Source organism: Humulus lupulus, chromosome 7, assembly GCF_963169125.1.
Source record: "Humulus lupulus chromosome 7, drHumLupu1.1, whole genome shotgun sequence".
Lineage (NCBI taxonomy): Eukaryota > Viridiplantae > Streptophyta > Magnoliopsida > Rosales > Cannabaceae > Humulus > Humulus lupulus.
The window spans coordinates 154,419,436-154,436,798 of NC_084799.1; the positions used below are offsets into that span (position 1 = coordinate 154,419,436).

General features: G+C 35.6%; 1 protein-coding gene across 1 annotated transcript; it reads left to right on the forward strand.

Moving 5' to 3' along the window:
- The first annotated feature begins 16,650 nt into the window (after positions 1-16,650).
- Positions 16,651-17,016, forward strand: LOC133792304 (uncharacterized). Its single transcript, XM_062230209.1, has one exon. It carries the CDS (start codon positions 16,651-16,653, stop codon positions 17,014-17,016), a length of 366 nt encoding a protein of 121 aa, XP_062086193.1.
- Positions 17,017-17,363: the final 347 nt, after the last annotated feature.

Below are 17,363 nucleotides of genomic sequence, written 5' to 3' on the forward strand. Positions count from 1 at the left end.
AAAACCTGGATATAACCAAGTTTGAGTTCCGATTCTTAACAAGTATAATGCTATTAAGCTTATTAAAAATACTAGATATAACCAGGTCCGAGGTCTGATTCTTAATAGGTATGATGCAAATAAGCAAGCAAATTCTTGGATACAAATAAGATTGATAAAATCTATATTGATCTAAAGTCGATCCTTAAGATTTCAAATGTACAAGAGTCTAAGGATTCATAAACATGAGAAAATAGTAAAGGAAAAACAAATAGATCACAAGTTAGATGTATATTAAAATAAGAAAAAATATTGTCACATCAAAGAGAAAAAAACCTCGAGCTAATCCTGAAGACAATTGTTTTAATACCAAGGGATTCTTAGAAAATATATGATAATGATTACAAAAGAAAATCTTAAATAAAGTCATTGGGCTCCGTCAGCTCACCTTGCTGAAGTAACCTCCTTGCCGTCTCCCTCAGCTGCTCTGGAAGCTTCACTAGTCTCTGAAGGTTGTTGCGAAAACAGAATCTTGAATTTAGCAAGATACGGAACCCACAGCTCGGGCTCCATGACAGATAAATTCTCGTCTTTGTTGAAAGCCCAGCAATAGTAAAGCATCTCCTCCATTGTTGACGAAGACAGTGCCGCTTCCTCCATGGCTTTAACCTCGGCCTCGATTAGCTTTGCTTTTAATTAGTCATTCTCGGCCTGAAGTTTGTTAGCACGGTGATTCGCCCCCATGGCTTGAGCCTGAGTGGCAGACAACACGGTCTTCGCAGATTGCTCGCCTTCTTGAGAAGAGATGAGAGCAGCCTTCGCAGCCTGCTAATTCTTCTGAGCAACATTCAGGCCGGATCTGGGAGCATTTAGGTCAGCTCAGAGTTCTTCGTTCCTAGCCTTGACGCAAGCTATGCTTCGGTATTGAGCCAAGACAGACTGCAAAATAACGAAGCAAGTCAATAAAAAATAATGTACATAATAAAGAAATATTAGTAGTGGGAAAATGACTCACAGTGAGGTTCATCCCCATAACATACTCGAGGACATCTTTTGGGCTGCATTCCTCTATGGCCCTAAAATTCCTAGCATTGGCCTTATACGCATGGCCCACCATATCACTCGTCGTCTCATATACGATTCCTTAAAAAGCCTCAGGAATCTTGTCCAGATCTTGTGGCTCGATCAGTATCCGGACAAGAGGAATCTCACTTTGGACAGGAGGTTTGGTTTGGATCACTTAGGGGTGTGAGGGAGGCATATGTCGAGGCGGGGGAGGAGGAATTTGCTGGATGGTGACAGTTGTCACTGGAGCTGGTTCCCGAGTAGTGCTCGCACTTTTACCCTTAAGGGGGGGGGGGGGGGGATTGTGTGGTACCCCCCGTTTTAGGGGTGGCCTTCTTTGCCACTCTGGGCCTTTTCACTACATGGCCAGTTCCAGACTCCCCAGCCTTGAAGGCAATCCTTAGATCAGAAGCTCCTGACGATTCCATATCTTCACCTGAAAAAAGTGTGAATAGATGACTTAATTCAAGGATCCTACCCTCCGGGCTAGGGGAGGAATCTATTATGATTAGCTCGGGTGTATGGACCGGGCTAGGCACGACCTCCAACTCTGGGATTAACAGAGGGGAGGGATAATCTAAGGCTACGATCTCTTGGATCCTAGGGGGTCCAGGTCCTTCCTCGGAGATGGATTCATCTACGTACTACCTAAACCTAGTGGAAAATGCACCCTGAAGTAGAGAAGGCCATGTCCTACGGTTTGTTCCATATTCTTCGAAGATGGAGGACCTAAAGTGTTGGGTGTTATAAACTACAACGGTGCCTTTGGGATATCTATAATCATAGCGTACCACCAAATGATCCAAGCATTGGAGGAGGGTTGCATTTAGATCTGGATTGGTAGGATGTTGGCTAACGAGATGGTTATGGTTAAAACAGATTAACTTAAGGCTAGTAGCAGCCCGACCTTGGTCTGAAGGGCTGGCTACTTCTCAGGATCAAGCCCTTGATTGGCCTCGGGAGCTCGTCTTTTTCGCACAAGTGGTGCCACATTTTCTTCCTCTTCAGTGTCCTCAGTGCCTGGCAAGGCCTCTTGAGTAAAGGGGAGTTCGAGTATAAAGGGAGTGGAGCTCGGGTCCTCAGAGCTAATCTGTAACGACCCAAATATGCTAATAAGGCATAAGGGCCTTGATTAGTGTGCTGGGAGGGCATAAGTTGATTATATGTGAATTAAATGATTAAAAGCATGTTATATAATTATTTGAATATCTGTGATGCATGACTATGTGTATTAGTATGCATGTAGGCCCTGAATAGGTTAGAAGGGCATATTCACAATTTTAGCCCTTTGGAGGCATAAATGTAAATAATTGTGATAAATTGTTGAGATCACATTATTATGTGGATATATTTGTAATCTGTGACTCGAGATGATCTTTGTGAGCGGTTCAGCGAAAAAGTCACGGCCTAGATTTATACCCGGCTCGAGGCGAGCCTGGGGATATTTATGGGAATTTAAAGAATGTATTTGAGTCCATTTTGATATTTAGGAGTATAATTGGTTATTAGTTAGGTGTCGGGAATCTGATTAGTTAGGTGTTGGACCAGTCGTGAGATGGAGAGCTTCGGGGCTGAATGTACATAATCAGCTGATCGGCCGCCACGACTGAGGAGTGGAACAGGACGAGAACAACCTAATTGTCTATTTTGCCTTAGAGTGGCTAGTAACTATATTTTAATCCCGAAATTTTGTAAACCTTCTTATAACTTTACTACTTTTGGGATCCCATGTAAAAGAAAATGTTTGATTATAAGAAATGTAACTTTTGAGATCAAAATCTTTTAACCTTTGTTCAGCTGTAGTTTCAGTAACACGTTTCTAATTAAATGACTTGATTAGCAAGTCTTGCACCTTTATAAACACACAGTGTAACGGTCTTGGCTATCCAGGGCGTTACAGATCTGAACCTCGCTGATCAATTTGCATGCCAACATGGTGGCATCATTCACGACCTGGCGATAATCTTTTTCCTAGGGAGGGAGATTGGAAAAAGTCTTGTACTAACCCTCGAGGGTCACTGATTTTCCCGTCCATTCGAATATAGCTGCACGAGGAACAAACTCAGTCAGGACATATATAAAAATAATATTTACAATGAAAGGAATAAGAATTCATGTGCTGAGTTCACAGAGATAGAAGACTTACGAGGATGGTTGAAGTACCGACGTTCTCAATTCTTGATCCCATTTGACATAAAGAATAAATCTTTATAGTCATTTGGGTGGCTGGGAAGCTCGATGATTGAGCTGGAGTTAGGGAATCTAGTGAGGTAATAAAACCCATCACCTCGTCCTTTCTGGTCAGGACTCGCTTTGATGCAGAAGAAATATAAAAATGTTTGTTGGAGTGGGGACCTCCCATTCATGCCTAAAAAACATATATTTTAGTCCCATCAAGAGTTTGTAAGAATTTGGGGGGAGCTAGAAGGGAGCCAATTTGACGTAGTTCAAGAAATCTATGAAGTATTGGTCTAGTGGGAGGAAAGCACCAGCCTTCAGTTGCTCATCACTCCAAGCCCCATAGTCATCCTGGATGGGGGCATAGCTCTATTCCCCTTCAAATGCAGGTCGGGCTAGGAGACCATCAGCTCCTATCTCGATATTATGACTTAAGAGGATTTTGTTCACCTTCCCCTGAGTTGTTATCTTTCCGACTATGTGCTCTGCCTCAAAAAAAGTGTTGGGGTCGACGATGACTTCTCTCTTCACCACAAGACCAAAATGTGGGATAGGAGATTCAAAGGAAATCTTCTTGCCTTTATTTTTGTTTTGGGTAGATGAGCTCGCGACATTCTTCTTAGGAGGTGCCATAATTTAGATTTCGTGACAACAAAGCGGCCTAGTTAGTAGGCAACCTAAGATGGTCTATAACTATGGTCGTGGAGGTACAAAGGATTAAAAGGACTACTTTCAAAGTTTGAAAGTTTACACGAGCTAAACTTTTTCCTAGTCTCACGCGGTATCAAAGGCCATGGGCCTCAATTTCTTAAAATCCCAAGATACTTCAGGATCCACGTGTCAGAACTGTCAGACCCACTACTTTCTATTGGGAGGTGGTTTAATGCAAAACCACCTAAGGAATCGTAACCCTTAAGCTACCTAGGTTTAAACCTAAAACCCATTCGGTTTTGATACCCCAAACAGGTATTCTTCAAACCTATTTGACAATAGGGTTCTCCTAGATTAGCCCAGAAAATTACCCAGATTTATGAGTGTCCTATTTCAAAATTTGTTTGGGTTCATTCACGAAGCCTAAACCAAAACCCATTTCCTATTGGCACTTAGAAATAGCCTAATATTATTGAACAACGAACATTTTTGAAGTAAAAAGGAATAATTCATATTAGAAAAAGAAGAATATTTTTTTTTTCAAACCATGGGATCTTACACATAATACTTTCGATTCAAAGGAATTATAGGTATAGCCACTGGAAGCTCCTTGAAAGATTTTGAAGTTCTACAAGACGATGAAAGTTTCTGAGGGTTATGGAGAAGAAAAAAGGAAGCTTGAGTGTTTGAAAAGGGAAAATTTTCGAATGCGAAGGTGATGCAGTCTCAGGACTGATCACCATATTTATACATAAACCATGGAAATCAATCTGAGCCATCCCAATTGGGTTAGTTCGAGATCCAAGGGTCAAGGTTAAATAAACCACATGGCGGCAAAAAGTTGACAGGAAATTGTTTCAGTCCTCGAAACCACTATAGATGCCAATTGTAGGAAGCCACGTATCCAATACTCGAGTAGTAGGCAGACACGATTTTATATGGCAGAAGTCTAAAAGCCCCTACTGTGTATGTCAGAAAGTGACGACATCAAACACGGGCAGGAGCTTGGGGGGCAAATGTTGTACCCTAAACTTAGCATGAGGTCACTTGTCCAGCTTGGGTATAACTGGAAGTTGAATACATGGAAAGATACCCAAATAAAATATAGTTATTTACCATGTGAATATCTCGAGACTCATAATGGTCAGACCCAATATTAGGCGTCCTGGATTTACTACGAGCTCAGAGTCAGATAACTGTCAAACATAAAGTCGGGTGAGACATTCAGCTCGTGTGGACCTAGATATAACACATACTGATGGATCCCAAGAGACTCGGGAAATCTTTATACGCTCATTAATGACCAGGCTATATCATATCTATATCATTTATTACTCGAGACAACAGGAAAGTGTTTATTCTGTTACCAAATCATATCCCAATATAAATGGGAATAATCTGTATTAACTATATAGCTTATATAATTACCTATTTTATTTACATGGTGACCTAAATACCTGTCCATGGAATTACCCTATAAATATTGGGAATATTGGACAGGGAAGGGGATCATATTCTAATATACCGAATCTTTGCCAAAATAGAGAGAGAAACAGTAATAATATTGACTTGTGGACTAGGTGAATTTTAATCACTGAACCACGTAAAAGTTTTGTGCTTTTGAGTGAGTTCTTATTATTTTCATTGCGGTTTACTACCAAGCACTAATCTACTCATTTTATTTCTTAATACACTGTTGGTGAAAAATCGCGTCAACAATTCTTAACCTGCGATGAAGAACAAAAATATAGCCAGTGGCATGTGTGAGTACTATAATCACCAACAAAATATATGTAAATCATATTTAACTTTGTTTCTTTGAAACGATTAGACATTGCAGCTTCTTCAGCTTCATTTATAATCGAGTGCCATATATCATAAGGCTTCTCGATATGTATATATTTTCCTATCATTTCATCAAGCAAGCTATAAAGCAATCAACAACGAGCAAAATGATTGCATTTACTCCAATCACTATATTTTTCATGCTCTTCATAGCCATGTGAAAAAGGATGGAAATGATGGGGGCTCTTCAACAACCGCATTCATTAACTTTTTAGTCTTGAGAACAATCATGATTCTCGAAAACCAACAATGCATGTCATTTTGATCAAATGTAAGAGTTTCGAGGAAAATATGAAGGGTGTGTTTGGGGAATGGCATGATAGCTGAAATAAATAAATAATTATCACAAAATGAATTTAGCATATATTATGAATATCAATAATTTTTGGAATAGTAAATATGATGCATGAATGCAACAAATTTCAATAACACATAAAAAATAATTAATACTAATTCCACGATAAATCAATTTAAAAATTAATGGACCAACCATAGGGTAGGTCAGACTAATCTTAAATTAATTTTAAAACACTTCTCAAATTCATAAGTGAAAACTTAAAATCAACTAATTTCTCTTTTCACTTACGAACAACCACTAGTTTGGTCAAGAATAACTAGTCCGCTCAAAAGCCTAGTTAAGCTTTGTGAGTGTAACCCATTATTTTAGATTAATGACTTAACGCATGAGTGAGACTCAGGGTCAGTCAAACTTGACATACATCATCAATCCTATTCTATATAGAAGTTAACCTTGAATAATAACACATTCAGAGACCTTCCTTAGAGGGACGTAAGCAAAGGCATCTCGATGCCCATTCCATGAAACATCCGTGTTAACTAATAATGGAGACCATAGGAGTTATTGTTATTACCCATTCTCCCACTCACTATTTTAGAATATGTTTTTTCTCAAAACATCATATGCTTTTCAATTAATTAAATTAATCCAATTAATTCACCAAATGATATTCTAATAATTACTATTCTTATTAAGCATTTAAATCATTAGATAAGATTTAATCATTTAACTAAATAGTTCATAAATGCTCTAATTATTAAGAATGTCATTTGCCTATCTAATAAAATTAGTTATCAAATAGTTCTTGAAATTAACACTTAAAATCAATTTACCGCTTTGTTCTAGATTAATTATATGATTCATTTAATGCACATAATCAAAGAGGACGTTCATAACTCAAACATGTTTCTACTCGATATGAGATGTATGCCTGAATTAGATATATAATGTGTGGGTAATATGAATGGCATGATATAATGTATGCCAATGTTATTAAACACTTATAATACATTCAAACATTTAAATAAATAAATAAAACAATAAATAAGTAAATAAATGCGAGCCAGGTGTTTTGGGTAATTCTAGAAAAATTACAACACTTGCAATAATTTATAAAATAAATAAAAAATAAAACCAAGGCATCATGTCGAATCTCATTCTCCATCTCCATCTTTTCGTCCTTCTATTATTTTTATGCCATCTAGCCCATTTTGAATTATAAATGACTTCAATAATTTTAAACAATCTTTTAAAATATTGAACTTGGCTAATAAAAGCCAATAGGTCATTTAGGTCCAATTTTAACTTGAGCCACTTAAATCAAAATTTAATTTGAATTTTAAAATTCCAACTAATGATTCGGGCCAAGCCACAAATTCAAGTAAACTAATAATCACTCTAGGGCTTAGGTAAGGAGCCAAGTGAGTTAGGGTTTCCAATTTGGGGCTTGGGTTGGTGGGGCGGCTCAATTTCCACCGATGGACCAAGTTGCTAAGGCAGGTGCACGATAGGGGTGTGGGGAACCAGGTGTGTAGGGGCGTGGTGACTAGGTGCGCAGGGAGCTAGGCACGCAAGGGCACGGGGAGCCAGGCGCGCAGGGGAGTGAGGAGCCAGGCGCACAGGGGCGCGACTGGAGGGTCGGGCGTAGGTGTGCCTAGTTTGCGTGGTGCAAAGGCACCTGCGCGCTGGGCAGCACGTGCCGAGAGGGTCTCAGTAGTATTGGGGCTTGTTGCTCGGGATTACATCTTTTTGTAAATAATTTTAAATGCAGAAAAAAAAATTACAGAAAATTCTATGCCCCATATGGCTTACAATTTTGTAGATTTAGAAAAATAAGAGCAACTCTTAAACCCAAAACCCCATCTAATTAACGACTTTTAAGAACATCCATTCGCCAAAACAAACATCCACTCATTCATCACATTTTACGATAATATAAGAATGCATATTATACCCACATAATAATTAATGCATGCATAGATTAATGACCGCTCTAGTACCTATTGTTGATAATTGGTTTACCATGTGTGCAGCGGAAAGCATGAGGTGTTGGGCCCATAAGTTTTTTTTTATTTAAAAAAACTTTAAATAATCAGATCCATTAACATGCAAAACATTAATCATAGAGAAATAAAATAGATCATTTATTAGTTGAAGAACTATCAAGAATCCTCGCTATCTTTTTGTATCTCAAACGAACATCCAATCAAAAGTAGTTATTGAAAGTACTCAGACCACAATCTTCCAAGAAGTATCTTTACACATCAAGACGTGTGTGGGCACGTAGAGTAATGGCAGGGAAACATTTATGATTCATAAGATATTCTCAACACATGAGATCTTGGAATATTATGTTGGAGACAATTTTCAGGGATAGGGAAAAATAATACGATATATTTTTCTCTCTGCATTGAAAGTCTTATGTTATATTATGTGGAAAGTATAATCTCCTGATTGATTTATAAAAGAATTAATTAAATTTTAAAATTCAAAATTCAAATTATGAATCAATTATTAAATAATTAAATAAAAAAAATATCCAAGACCATTCCTGGACTCTATTACACACTGTAGTTGGTGTGTAACACATCCCTGATTTCAAGGATGTGTTCAAACTATTTTCTTTTAATTATTATTTAATAATTATTTATTCAAAAATATCTAAACCTCATAACTTATTTATCAGAGTAATTAAAGAATAAACATCATTTCATATTCAAATCTAATTTGAATTATCAAAAATATCTTTTCACATTATTTAAATAAATAAAATTAATTATCTTAATGATTTAAATGCTAATTTTGAAAAATACCAAAATAATTTTAAAAAAATATAATTAATTAATTTATTAATTTTGAAAATTAATTTGTCTCAATTACATATTTGACCATGAAGAACAAATTTCTTCAAAATATGCCATTTTCCTTATTTTTACCAATTTCAACTCTTACCTTGAATAGTGTTGAATGAGCCATCTCGGGGACCTATGGACCTATAATTTCAAGCTCCAATAAATTTATATTATCAATTAAAACTCTTTAATATAATAACCTTAACTTATTAATCTCAATATTATTCCTATAAAAATGTGAGATTGCACTATTGTAATTGTAGACATTTGTTTATTGAGCACTTTTAAAACATAAAAGTGTCCATCGATTTATTCAATACATACAATTCAATCCTCTATTAATGGTTCATAATTAAAGTATGAATTAATCACCGTTTGACTTTTTTAATTAGATCTTGTTTCCTTAAGTACCATTAACTTTACCACTGAAGGTTAATTCATAAACTGATTTATGAATTTGAGCTCAATAACCTTTTAGTTCTAAAAGCAAACCCTTAACATAACCATTATTCAATTCCTCTCGGAAAGGTATATATTCCATATATGTATATTATGTCCCCAGCCATTTACATCAATGAGTTCCCAAAATAAAAGTTTTCAACTTAATCATTCTGACAAACGATAATGAGTGAATCAAAGAACTCGTATGTCATAAACAAGAGTTCATAATAACATCAGGATTAAGACCAATTTGTATATAATCATCTTATTGATATGTTTAATTAATACTTATAAAGTAAACAACATTATTAAGTATTAATAACATATCGGGTCATGTTCATGTATAACAACTTTATACAAACTACCTCCACTAAGATGTCCTACTACATTAGTAATCCGGATCTAGACTAGATGTATTCATAATACTAGTGAACCGTACTTACAATATTTAATCTAAAGATTCCACATAACTTAGTTTTACTGCGAACTGTTGAAATTCGTTCCCTACAATCTTAATCTTCTTGTACCAATACAAGAATGTAGTAACAATAAAAAATTTGGGAATTTTATTATATTCATATAATTTTATTCTAATAATAATAGTAAACAAACAACATAAGAAAAAAATTATTTCATAAAATATTGTTCAAAACATATGCTTTAAAGGGCATTAATCCCAACATGGGTGACCAAGTATGAGGCCATTGTAAACTGTATCCGAAGGAGAGTAGTATTCAACCCACCATAAGAACAAACATTCGCCTTTTGAGGCATGGACATGGAAAAGAAGTTCACCATGGTCTCTGTGATAAAGGTGAGAAAAATGTTGAATGATGGTTGTATCGAGTATTTAGCCAACATTGTGGATAAGAACAAGGAAATTGAACTACAACCGACCGACATACTGCTGGTATGTAAATTTCCCAAGGACCTTCCTGGGATACCACCCGAATGGGAAGTCATATTCGAGATAGAGTGACTTATGAGAATGACACCAATTTCAAAAGCTTTGTATCAAATTGAATCTACAGAGCTTAGGGAGCTACAGATACAACTTCAAGAGTTATTGGATAAGAAGTTCATCAAACCAAGCCATCTCTGTGGGGAGCCCCGGTCATGTTCGTGAAAAAGAAGGACGACTCGATGAGAATGTACATCGATTGTCGGGAGTTGAATAAGGTGACAATATAGAACCGAAACCCACTATCGAGAATCGATGACCTGTTTGATCAGTTACAAATGGCGTCAGTGTTTCAAAGATTGATTTGCGATCAGGGTACCATTGATAACTCTACAAAATAGAGTTATTTTACCACTTTTTATATGCTAATTGTTGCTTAATTCTTGATTTTTTAATTAATTTATTAAATTTTTAAGTAATTTTGAATTTATTAGTCTTATCATAATTTTATATACTTTTGTGTGTTTTTAAAGTTATTTTGTTGTAAAATGTTGTAGTTAATTATTTGAATTAATGTTTTTTAGTTTGAGGTAAAAAAATGTTGTATTATTGAACTTAAATCTTAAATATAAATTAAGTTAAAATTAACATTTTCAAAGAATTAACTTGATTTATTTTGTAGTTGAACATATTTTATTATGATTTATTTTATATTTATTTTGTAGGGAATTTATTGCATGTTTGTGCTTGAAAAGTAAGGAAAAGAAAGAAAAAAAATGGCAAAACTGAAAGCAAAGCCTTCCCAGCCATTGGCCTAATTCGCCCCAGCCACCAAGCCCAACCTCCCAGCAGCCTTCAGCCAGCCCCCACGGGCCCGCCTGCCCATTCGGCCCACGCCCGGATCCGGCCCACCACGCCTCTAATCTTCCCAGCTACCTCCCTTGGGACTGCCAGCTACCACTCCAACAGTCTCACAACCCAACTTTCCCAGCACCTCCCAACAACATTCTGCCCAACCATGCCTCTCCAGCCACCTTTGGGCCCGCCAGCACCCTTCGGCCCATGCTTGCCCAGGCCCACTCTCCCTAACCTGCCTACCACCAGCCACCAGCACCCAAGCCCAGCCACCTCCTCCTACCTTGAGCCCACAAATTGTCACTTGGTCCCCTTGTCTAAAATTGCCATATTTTTACCAAAACTTTTCCACAAATTTTACTCCAAAATCATCATTACTCCCTAAAATTTACCCCCTATTTTCCATATTATTATTAATATAATTAATTTAATCAATTTAATTAATTTAAATTAATTATTTTAATACTCTCATTTTTGCTATAAATAGGGAATTTTCAAGACCATTTAGGGGTGCTTAATTTTTGGTTACCATCTTCTTTCTACCATTTTCTCTCTACCATTCTCTCTTCCATTTTGGGGTTTTCAAGAGCATTTTCAAGTATGTATTTTGTTTATTTTGTAATTTCTATTCTAGTTATGTGCTTCTAATCTTTTTCACAAGATTATTAAGATCATGATGAATCAACTTGCAACTAGATAATATTTATGCTGTATGTTGATTTCCCTTGTAATGCAACAAAGTTTGTGGATTTTTCTTCTTCATATATGTCTTTCATCTTTAATATCTCATATTTTGGATTGTTAGATAATATTGCACTTTGTTCTTCATTTTGCAAAACATAATATTCTTTGTGTAAGATGTGTCATTAAATTGTACACATCCAATGCTTTGAACAAAAATATTATGTTTGGCCTTATACATAATGTTTTTTTTTTGTTTAATTAGGTTGATTCACATTAAATACTTTGAAATTAAACTTTTTTGAAAAGTGAAGAAAAATCCTATCTTTTTAGAAATAATTTGTTCTTAAAAGTATAAATCTATTTGGAAAATGATAGTTTGACTTATTTTAACTATCACTAAATCTTGGGAATCAATATACTAATAAGTATTATTAAACTTACATTTTGTAGATTCTAGTATCTTAATAATTTTTTCTTTTAACACTTATTTTCAAATCATTATTGGTTTATTTTTATTCTCTTAAATAGCTTTATTTTAATCTTTTATTTTATGTTCATGATATTAAATCTCATCAATCTTTGGAGCTAGGTTAGAATTTATTAATTTTGGTTTAAAATAGTTTTCTTTTTTATTTTAGACAACTCTTTTGGGTTTGATCTCGTGCTTACACGAACACTATAGTTCATATACGATTCGTGCACTTGCAAGCTATAATTTTTTTAAAACATACCCGTTTTGGGTCAATCAAGATTTTGGCGCCGTTGCCAAGGAGTTGCAAGAAAGGAAACAAAATTTATCTCAAGGTTTGTGAATTCTTCTACTAGTTATTTAATTTTTGTGCCTTAAGAGAAAAAACCATATATACAAAAATATAAAAAAATTATATATTTATATAAAAACTAAAAAAATTAGATAAATTCTTTTTTGGAACGGTTCTATCACCCATAAAAAAAAACTTACGTATATATTTATATTTATTGTTTTTTAGTTGACGACACTTGTGCCTTGTATCAATCTATCTTTTTAATTTTTATGGTCGATGGCACTTGTGCCTCCTAATTTTGTTGTAATTTTTATTCCTTGTATTTCTTTATTAGTTGACGGCACTTGTGCCTCCTAACCTTTGTTGTAACTTTCTTTCTTTATCTTTTTGTAGTTTTTATTTTATTTTATATTTGCAAGTTACTAGTTGATGGCAATTTTTCCTCCAAGCTAGTTGAGGGAAATTTTGCCTCCTAGTCTTTTATCTTATGTTTTAGTTGATTATATTGTTATTAGTTGATGGCACTTGTGCCTCCCAAATATTGTTTAATATCTTACATTGTTTTTGGTCTCTTAATTTTATTTTCTTTTTCCTTTTACCTTAATTGTTATTTAAAAAAAATTCTCTAGTTTGTGATTTAGTTTTTACCATATGAATCATTTTCGTTATAGTTGGAATTCTGAGTACAACTATTATGTGCAATCAAATTTAAATTATGGACAAACTAATGATATGTATGATATGCATGAATCCCTTGATATTCGTTTTTCCCCGCCTATAATCCAACTTTTTTCATGGAGTCATACCCAGTCTCCAATAAATCAAGGGCATGAATTCAACATCCATAATCAAAGTCATGCCCAATCCAACCTATCATATCCCATTCAACAAGAAACGAGCCCATCTTTAGAGGATACTCTACAACAGTTCATGAAATCAACCTACCAAATCTTACAAGCCCAATCTCAGTCAATCTCAAAAATTGAGACAATAGTAGGACAACTTGCAACTGTTATAGAGTCGAAAAAATAAGTTTATCTCAATCAACCCATTCCCAATCCAAATATAAAAATTGAAAATAAAAATGAGAATGAAGTTGTTGAAGAACTTGTAATATGCATCTAACCCTCTAATGAAACAAAAAAGTGGGATGAAATGATTCTCGAAGCTCATGAGGAAAATGAAAAAGATATAATTATATCTCAAGAGCCAATAAATGAACAAACTTGTATATTTACTCAAAATGAAAAGGAGTCTAATATAGATATGCAATTTTCTTATTTTATTGATATTCCATTAAAATTGCATATTTCTAATTTTCTTGTAGGTGTGATGTTATCAATTATTATTTATGGCATTTGCATCAAAGTCATAACTCACCCTCAATTGGGTGTAGGTTAAAAGAAAAAAATAAATTATAGTCGAGCTAAGGACTATAAACTAAAGCGCTTTGTGGGAGGCAACCCATACTTTCATGTTTCATTTTATATTTCACTTTTGCTGAGTGTTTTTATTTCATGTTTTTCAAGAGCTTGAAGGAAACTTATTGCCCTAAAAAAGAAAGAAAAAAAAGAAAAGAAGAGAAGAAAACAAAGGAGTCAAATAAAGGAAGCATACATTAAAGGGAGTAGTTCTTAATTTTTTCCATTTTATTTAACATTGAGAACACAGTTTCATTTAAGGTTGGGGGTAGTGTGGATGTGTTTTCTTGATGTTTATGTGTTTTTCTTTGTGTTTTTGCATGTTTTTCATTTGTTGTAAATTTAAAAAAAAAATTGGTGATATTTTTTTTAATTATAGTTCTCTTTAAAATATGAATAGTTCTTAAGCCTTGTTTTTAATTATTGAGTCAAGTTCTCTAAGTTTTTTTTATATATTTTTCATAATAGAACACTTCTATTTCTTATCAGTTTATATGAAAAACAATATTGCTTAAATCTTCTTAGACATCAAGATTGATTATTTGATAAGTTAAATCTATATTCATAAATATTTTGAGAACTATTTTCTTTGTGCAATTCTTGAGCAAATGCTTAAATTATCACCAATAAATTAGAAAAAATGTGTGTGTTTTTAATTTTTCTTCAACTCAAGGTGAAAGAGTCGGACATACAAAAAATGACATTTCTAACATGTTATGGTCACTACAACTTTGTATTAATGTCCTTTGACTCACGAATGCGCCTGCAGCCTTTATGGACCTCATGCATCGTGTCTTCAGTGAGTTTATGGATAAGTTTGTCATCATTTTTATAGATGATATCCTCATATTCTCAAGGAACCGAGAAAAGCATGCTGCACATCTAGAGATGGTTCTTCAGCGGTTGAAAGAGCAGAACCTCTATGGCAAATTTTCAAAATGTTAATTCTGGCTAGAAGAGGTGGGCTTCCTAGGACACGAAGTGTCCGAGGAAGGAATATTAGTGGATCCCAAAAACATTGAGGCGTTGAGTCAGTGGAAACCACTAAAGAATGCTCTAAAAGTAATAAGTATTCTAGGCTTGGTAGACTATTATCGATGATTTGTAGAAGGATTTTCCAAAATAGTCACTCCAATGACCGTCCTCACTCGCAAGAATATTAAGTTTTCCTATAGTCTGAAAAATGCGAGCAAAGCTTCCAAGAGATGAAGAAGAGATTAACGACTACCCCAATACAGATATTCCCCAATGACACAGAGGGATATGTTGTTTATAGTGATGCATTAGGGCAAGGACTAGAGGTGGTATTGATGCAACATGGAATGGTGATAGCTTATGCCTCCCGACAATTGAATAGTTGTTAAAATAATTACCTGACACGTGTTTAGAGCTGGCTGCAGTGGTGTTCACATTAAAGATCTGGAGACATTACCTTTATGGAGTTCATTGTGATATCTACACTGATCACAAGATTCTAAAAATTTTCTTCACCCAGAAGTCGTTGAACATGAGGTAGCGATGGTGGCTCGAGTTGTTGATTGATTATGACTATGATGGCCTATATCACCTGGGAAAGGCCAATTAGGTGGCAGATGCCTTGATCCAGCAACCGATGGCCTACGTGATGACAGTGCAAGAAACTCCACAAGAATTACAAACTGATATCTTCATATTGGATTTAGAGATAGTAGTCGGTAAATCGACAAATCTCTCATTACAACCAACAACAATGGAAGAAATTCAAGGAGGGAAACTTTCTAATCCATGGCTATAGAGATTGGTGTAGCAGACATTGAAGGAAGTGCGACCAAGATTCCAAATCTCCGATGACAGAGTGTTACGGTTTAAGGGCATGATTTTTTTTTCCAAACGAAGAGATAGATCTCTTACGAGGAACACAATGCCCCTTATGGCATGCACCTGAGCACCACGAACATGTGCCAAGATTTGAAGAAGTACTTTTGGTGGCCAGGGATGAAGAGGGACGTAGTGGAAAATGTGGTGCACTATTTGACCTGCCAATAGTCGAAGTCTAAACACCGACGTCCAGTGGGGTTGTTGCAACCACTAAAGATTACCCAATGGAAATGGGAAATGACCACACCATGGACTTCGTAAAAAGTTTTCCAATCACTCCAAAGGGGAAAGTACGATTTGGGTCATCATCGATAGGTTGAACAATTCAGCCCAATTCTTTCTGAAAAAATAACTAATTTCCTAGAGAAGTTGGCAGATTTATATGTAGCAAAAATGGTAAGGCTGCATGGGGTTCCTACATCCATTGTATCTGATCGAGATGGACGTTTTTCTTCGAAATTGTGGTGGAGAATGTAGGAAGGATTTGGAACCCACTACCACCCGCAAACGGATGGGCAAAGCAAGCGAACAATCCAAACCCTAGAGGACATGGTAAGAGCCTCCGTGCTCGACTTTATAAGAACATGGAACAATAAACTTCCATTGATAAAGTTCGCTCACAATAATAGTTATCACAATTCTTGCAAAATGGCTCCATATGAGGTATTATACAAAGTGCCAATCATCGGCTTGATGCCAGTGAGAAAAAATTCTTGGGATCTGACGAGGTCGATCAGGTTACCGAAGACGTTCATCAGTTACACAATGACTACAGAATTCGGTGGATCGACATCGCAAGTATGCGAACCTACGAAGGAGACCGCTAGAATTTGAGATCAGTGACAATGTGTTGTTGAAGATGTCTCCTTTGTATGGAGCTATGTGGTTGGAGAAGAAAGGAAAATTCAGCCAAAGGTTCATAGGACCCTTTGAGATTCTTGAAAGAATCGGGGAGTTGGCATATCGGTTAACTCTTCCACCAGCATTATCTCGACTGCATGACGTGTTTCACGTGTCAATGTTAAGAAAGTATGTGAAGGATCCCATACATATAATCAGTTATGAGAAGCTGAGTGTATATCCTCAACTCTTCTACAAAGAGAAACCAATAGCAATTCTAGATAGGAAGGATAAAATGTTGAGAAGTAAGACAATGCCCTTAGTGAAGGTGCAATGGTGCAAACACGAGGTTGAAGAAGCAACATGGGAGACAATGGGAAGATGAAAGAGTTGTACGCTAATCTATTTTGAGTTTTGGGGATAAAACTTCTATAAATTGTAGGTATTGTAATGCATCGCTTCTTGGGCACCAGCTAGTGTAAGGTCGAGAGCCCCGAGATTTTGTAATGAGTATTATTTTGATAAATCATATATATTTGTACTTGGGAATCATATTTCATGTTGATAGAATTAGCCTATGTATGAAAAGTGTGGTTTTCGGGCAAACCAAGAATTAGCCTATGTACCCGTTGTTTGTGTATTCTCCACCAGACACGTGGCAATAAGGAGTAATTAACAACAAGGCAAGACATGATCTCTCGGAGTGTGTACTCCTCAAGGTAACCCCGAACC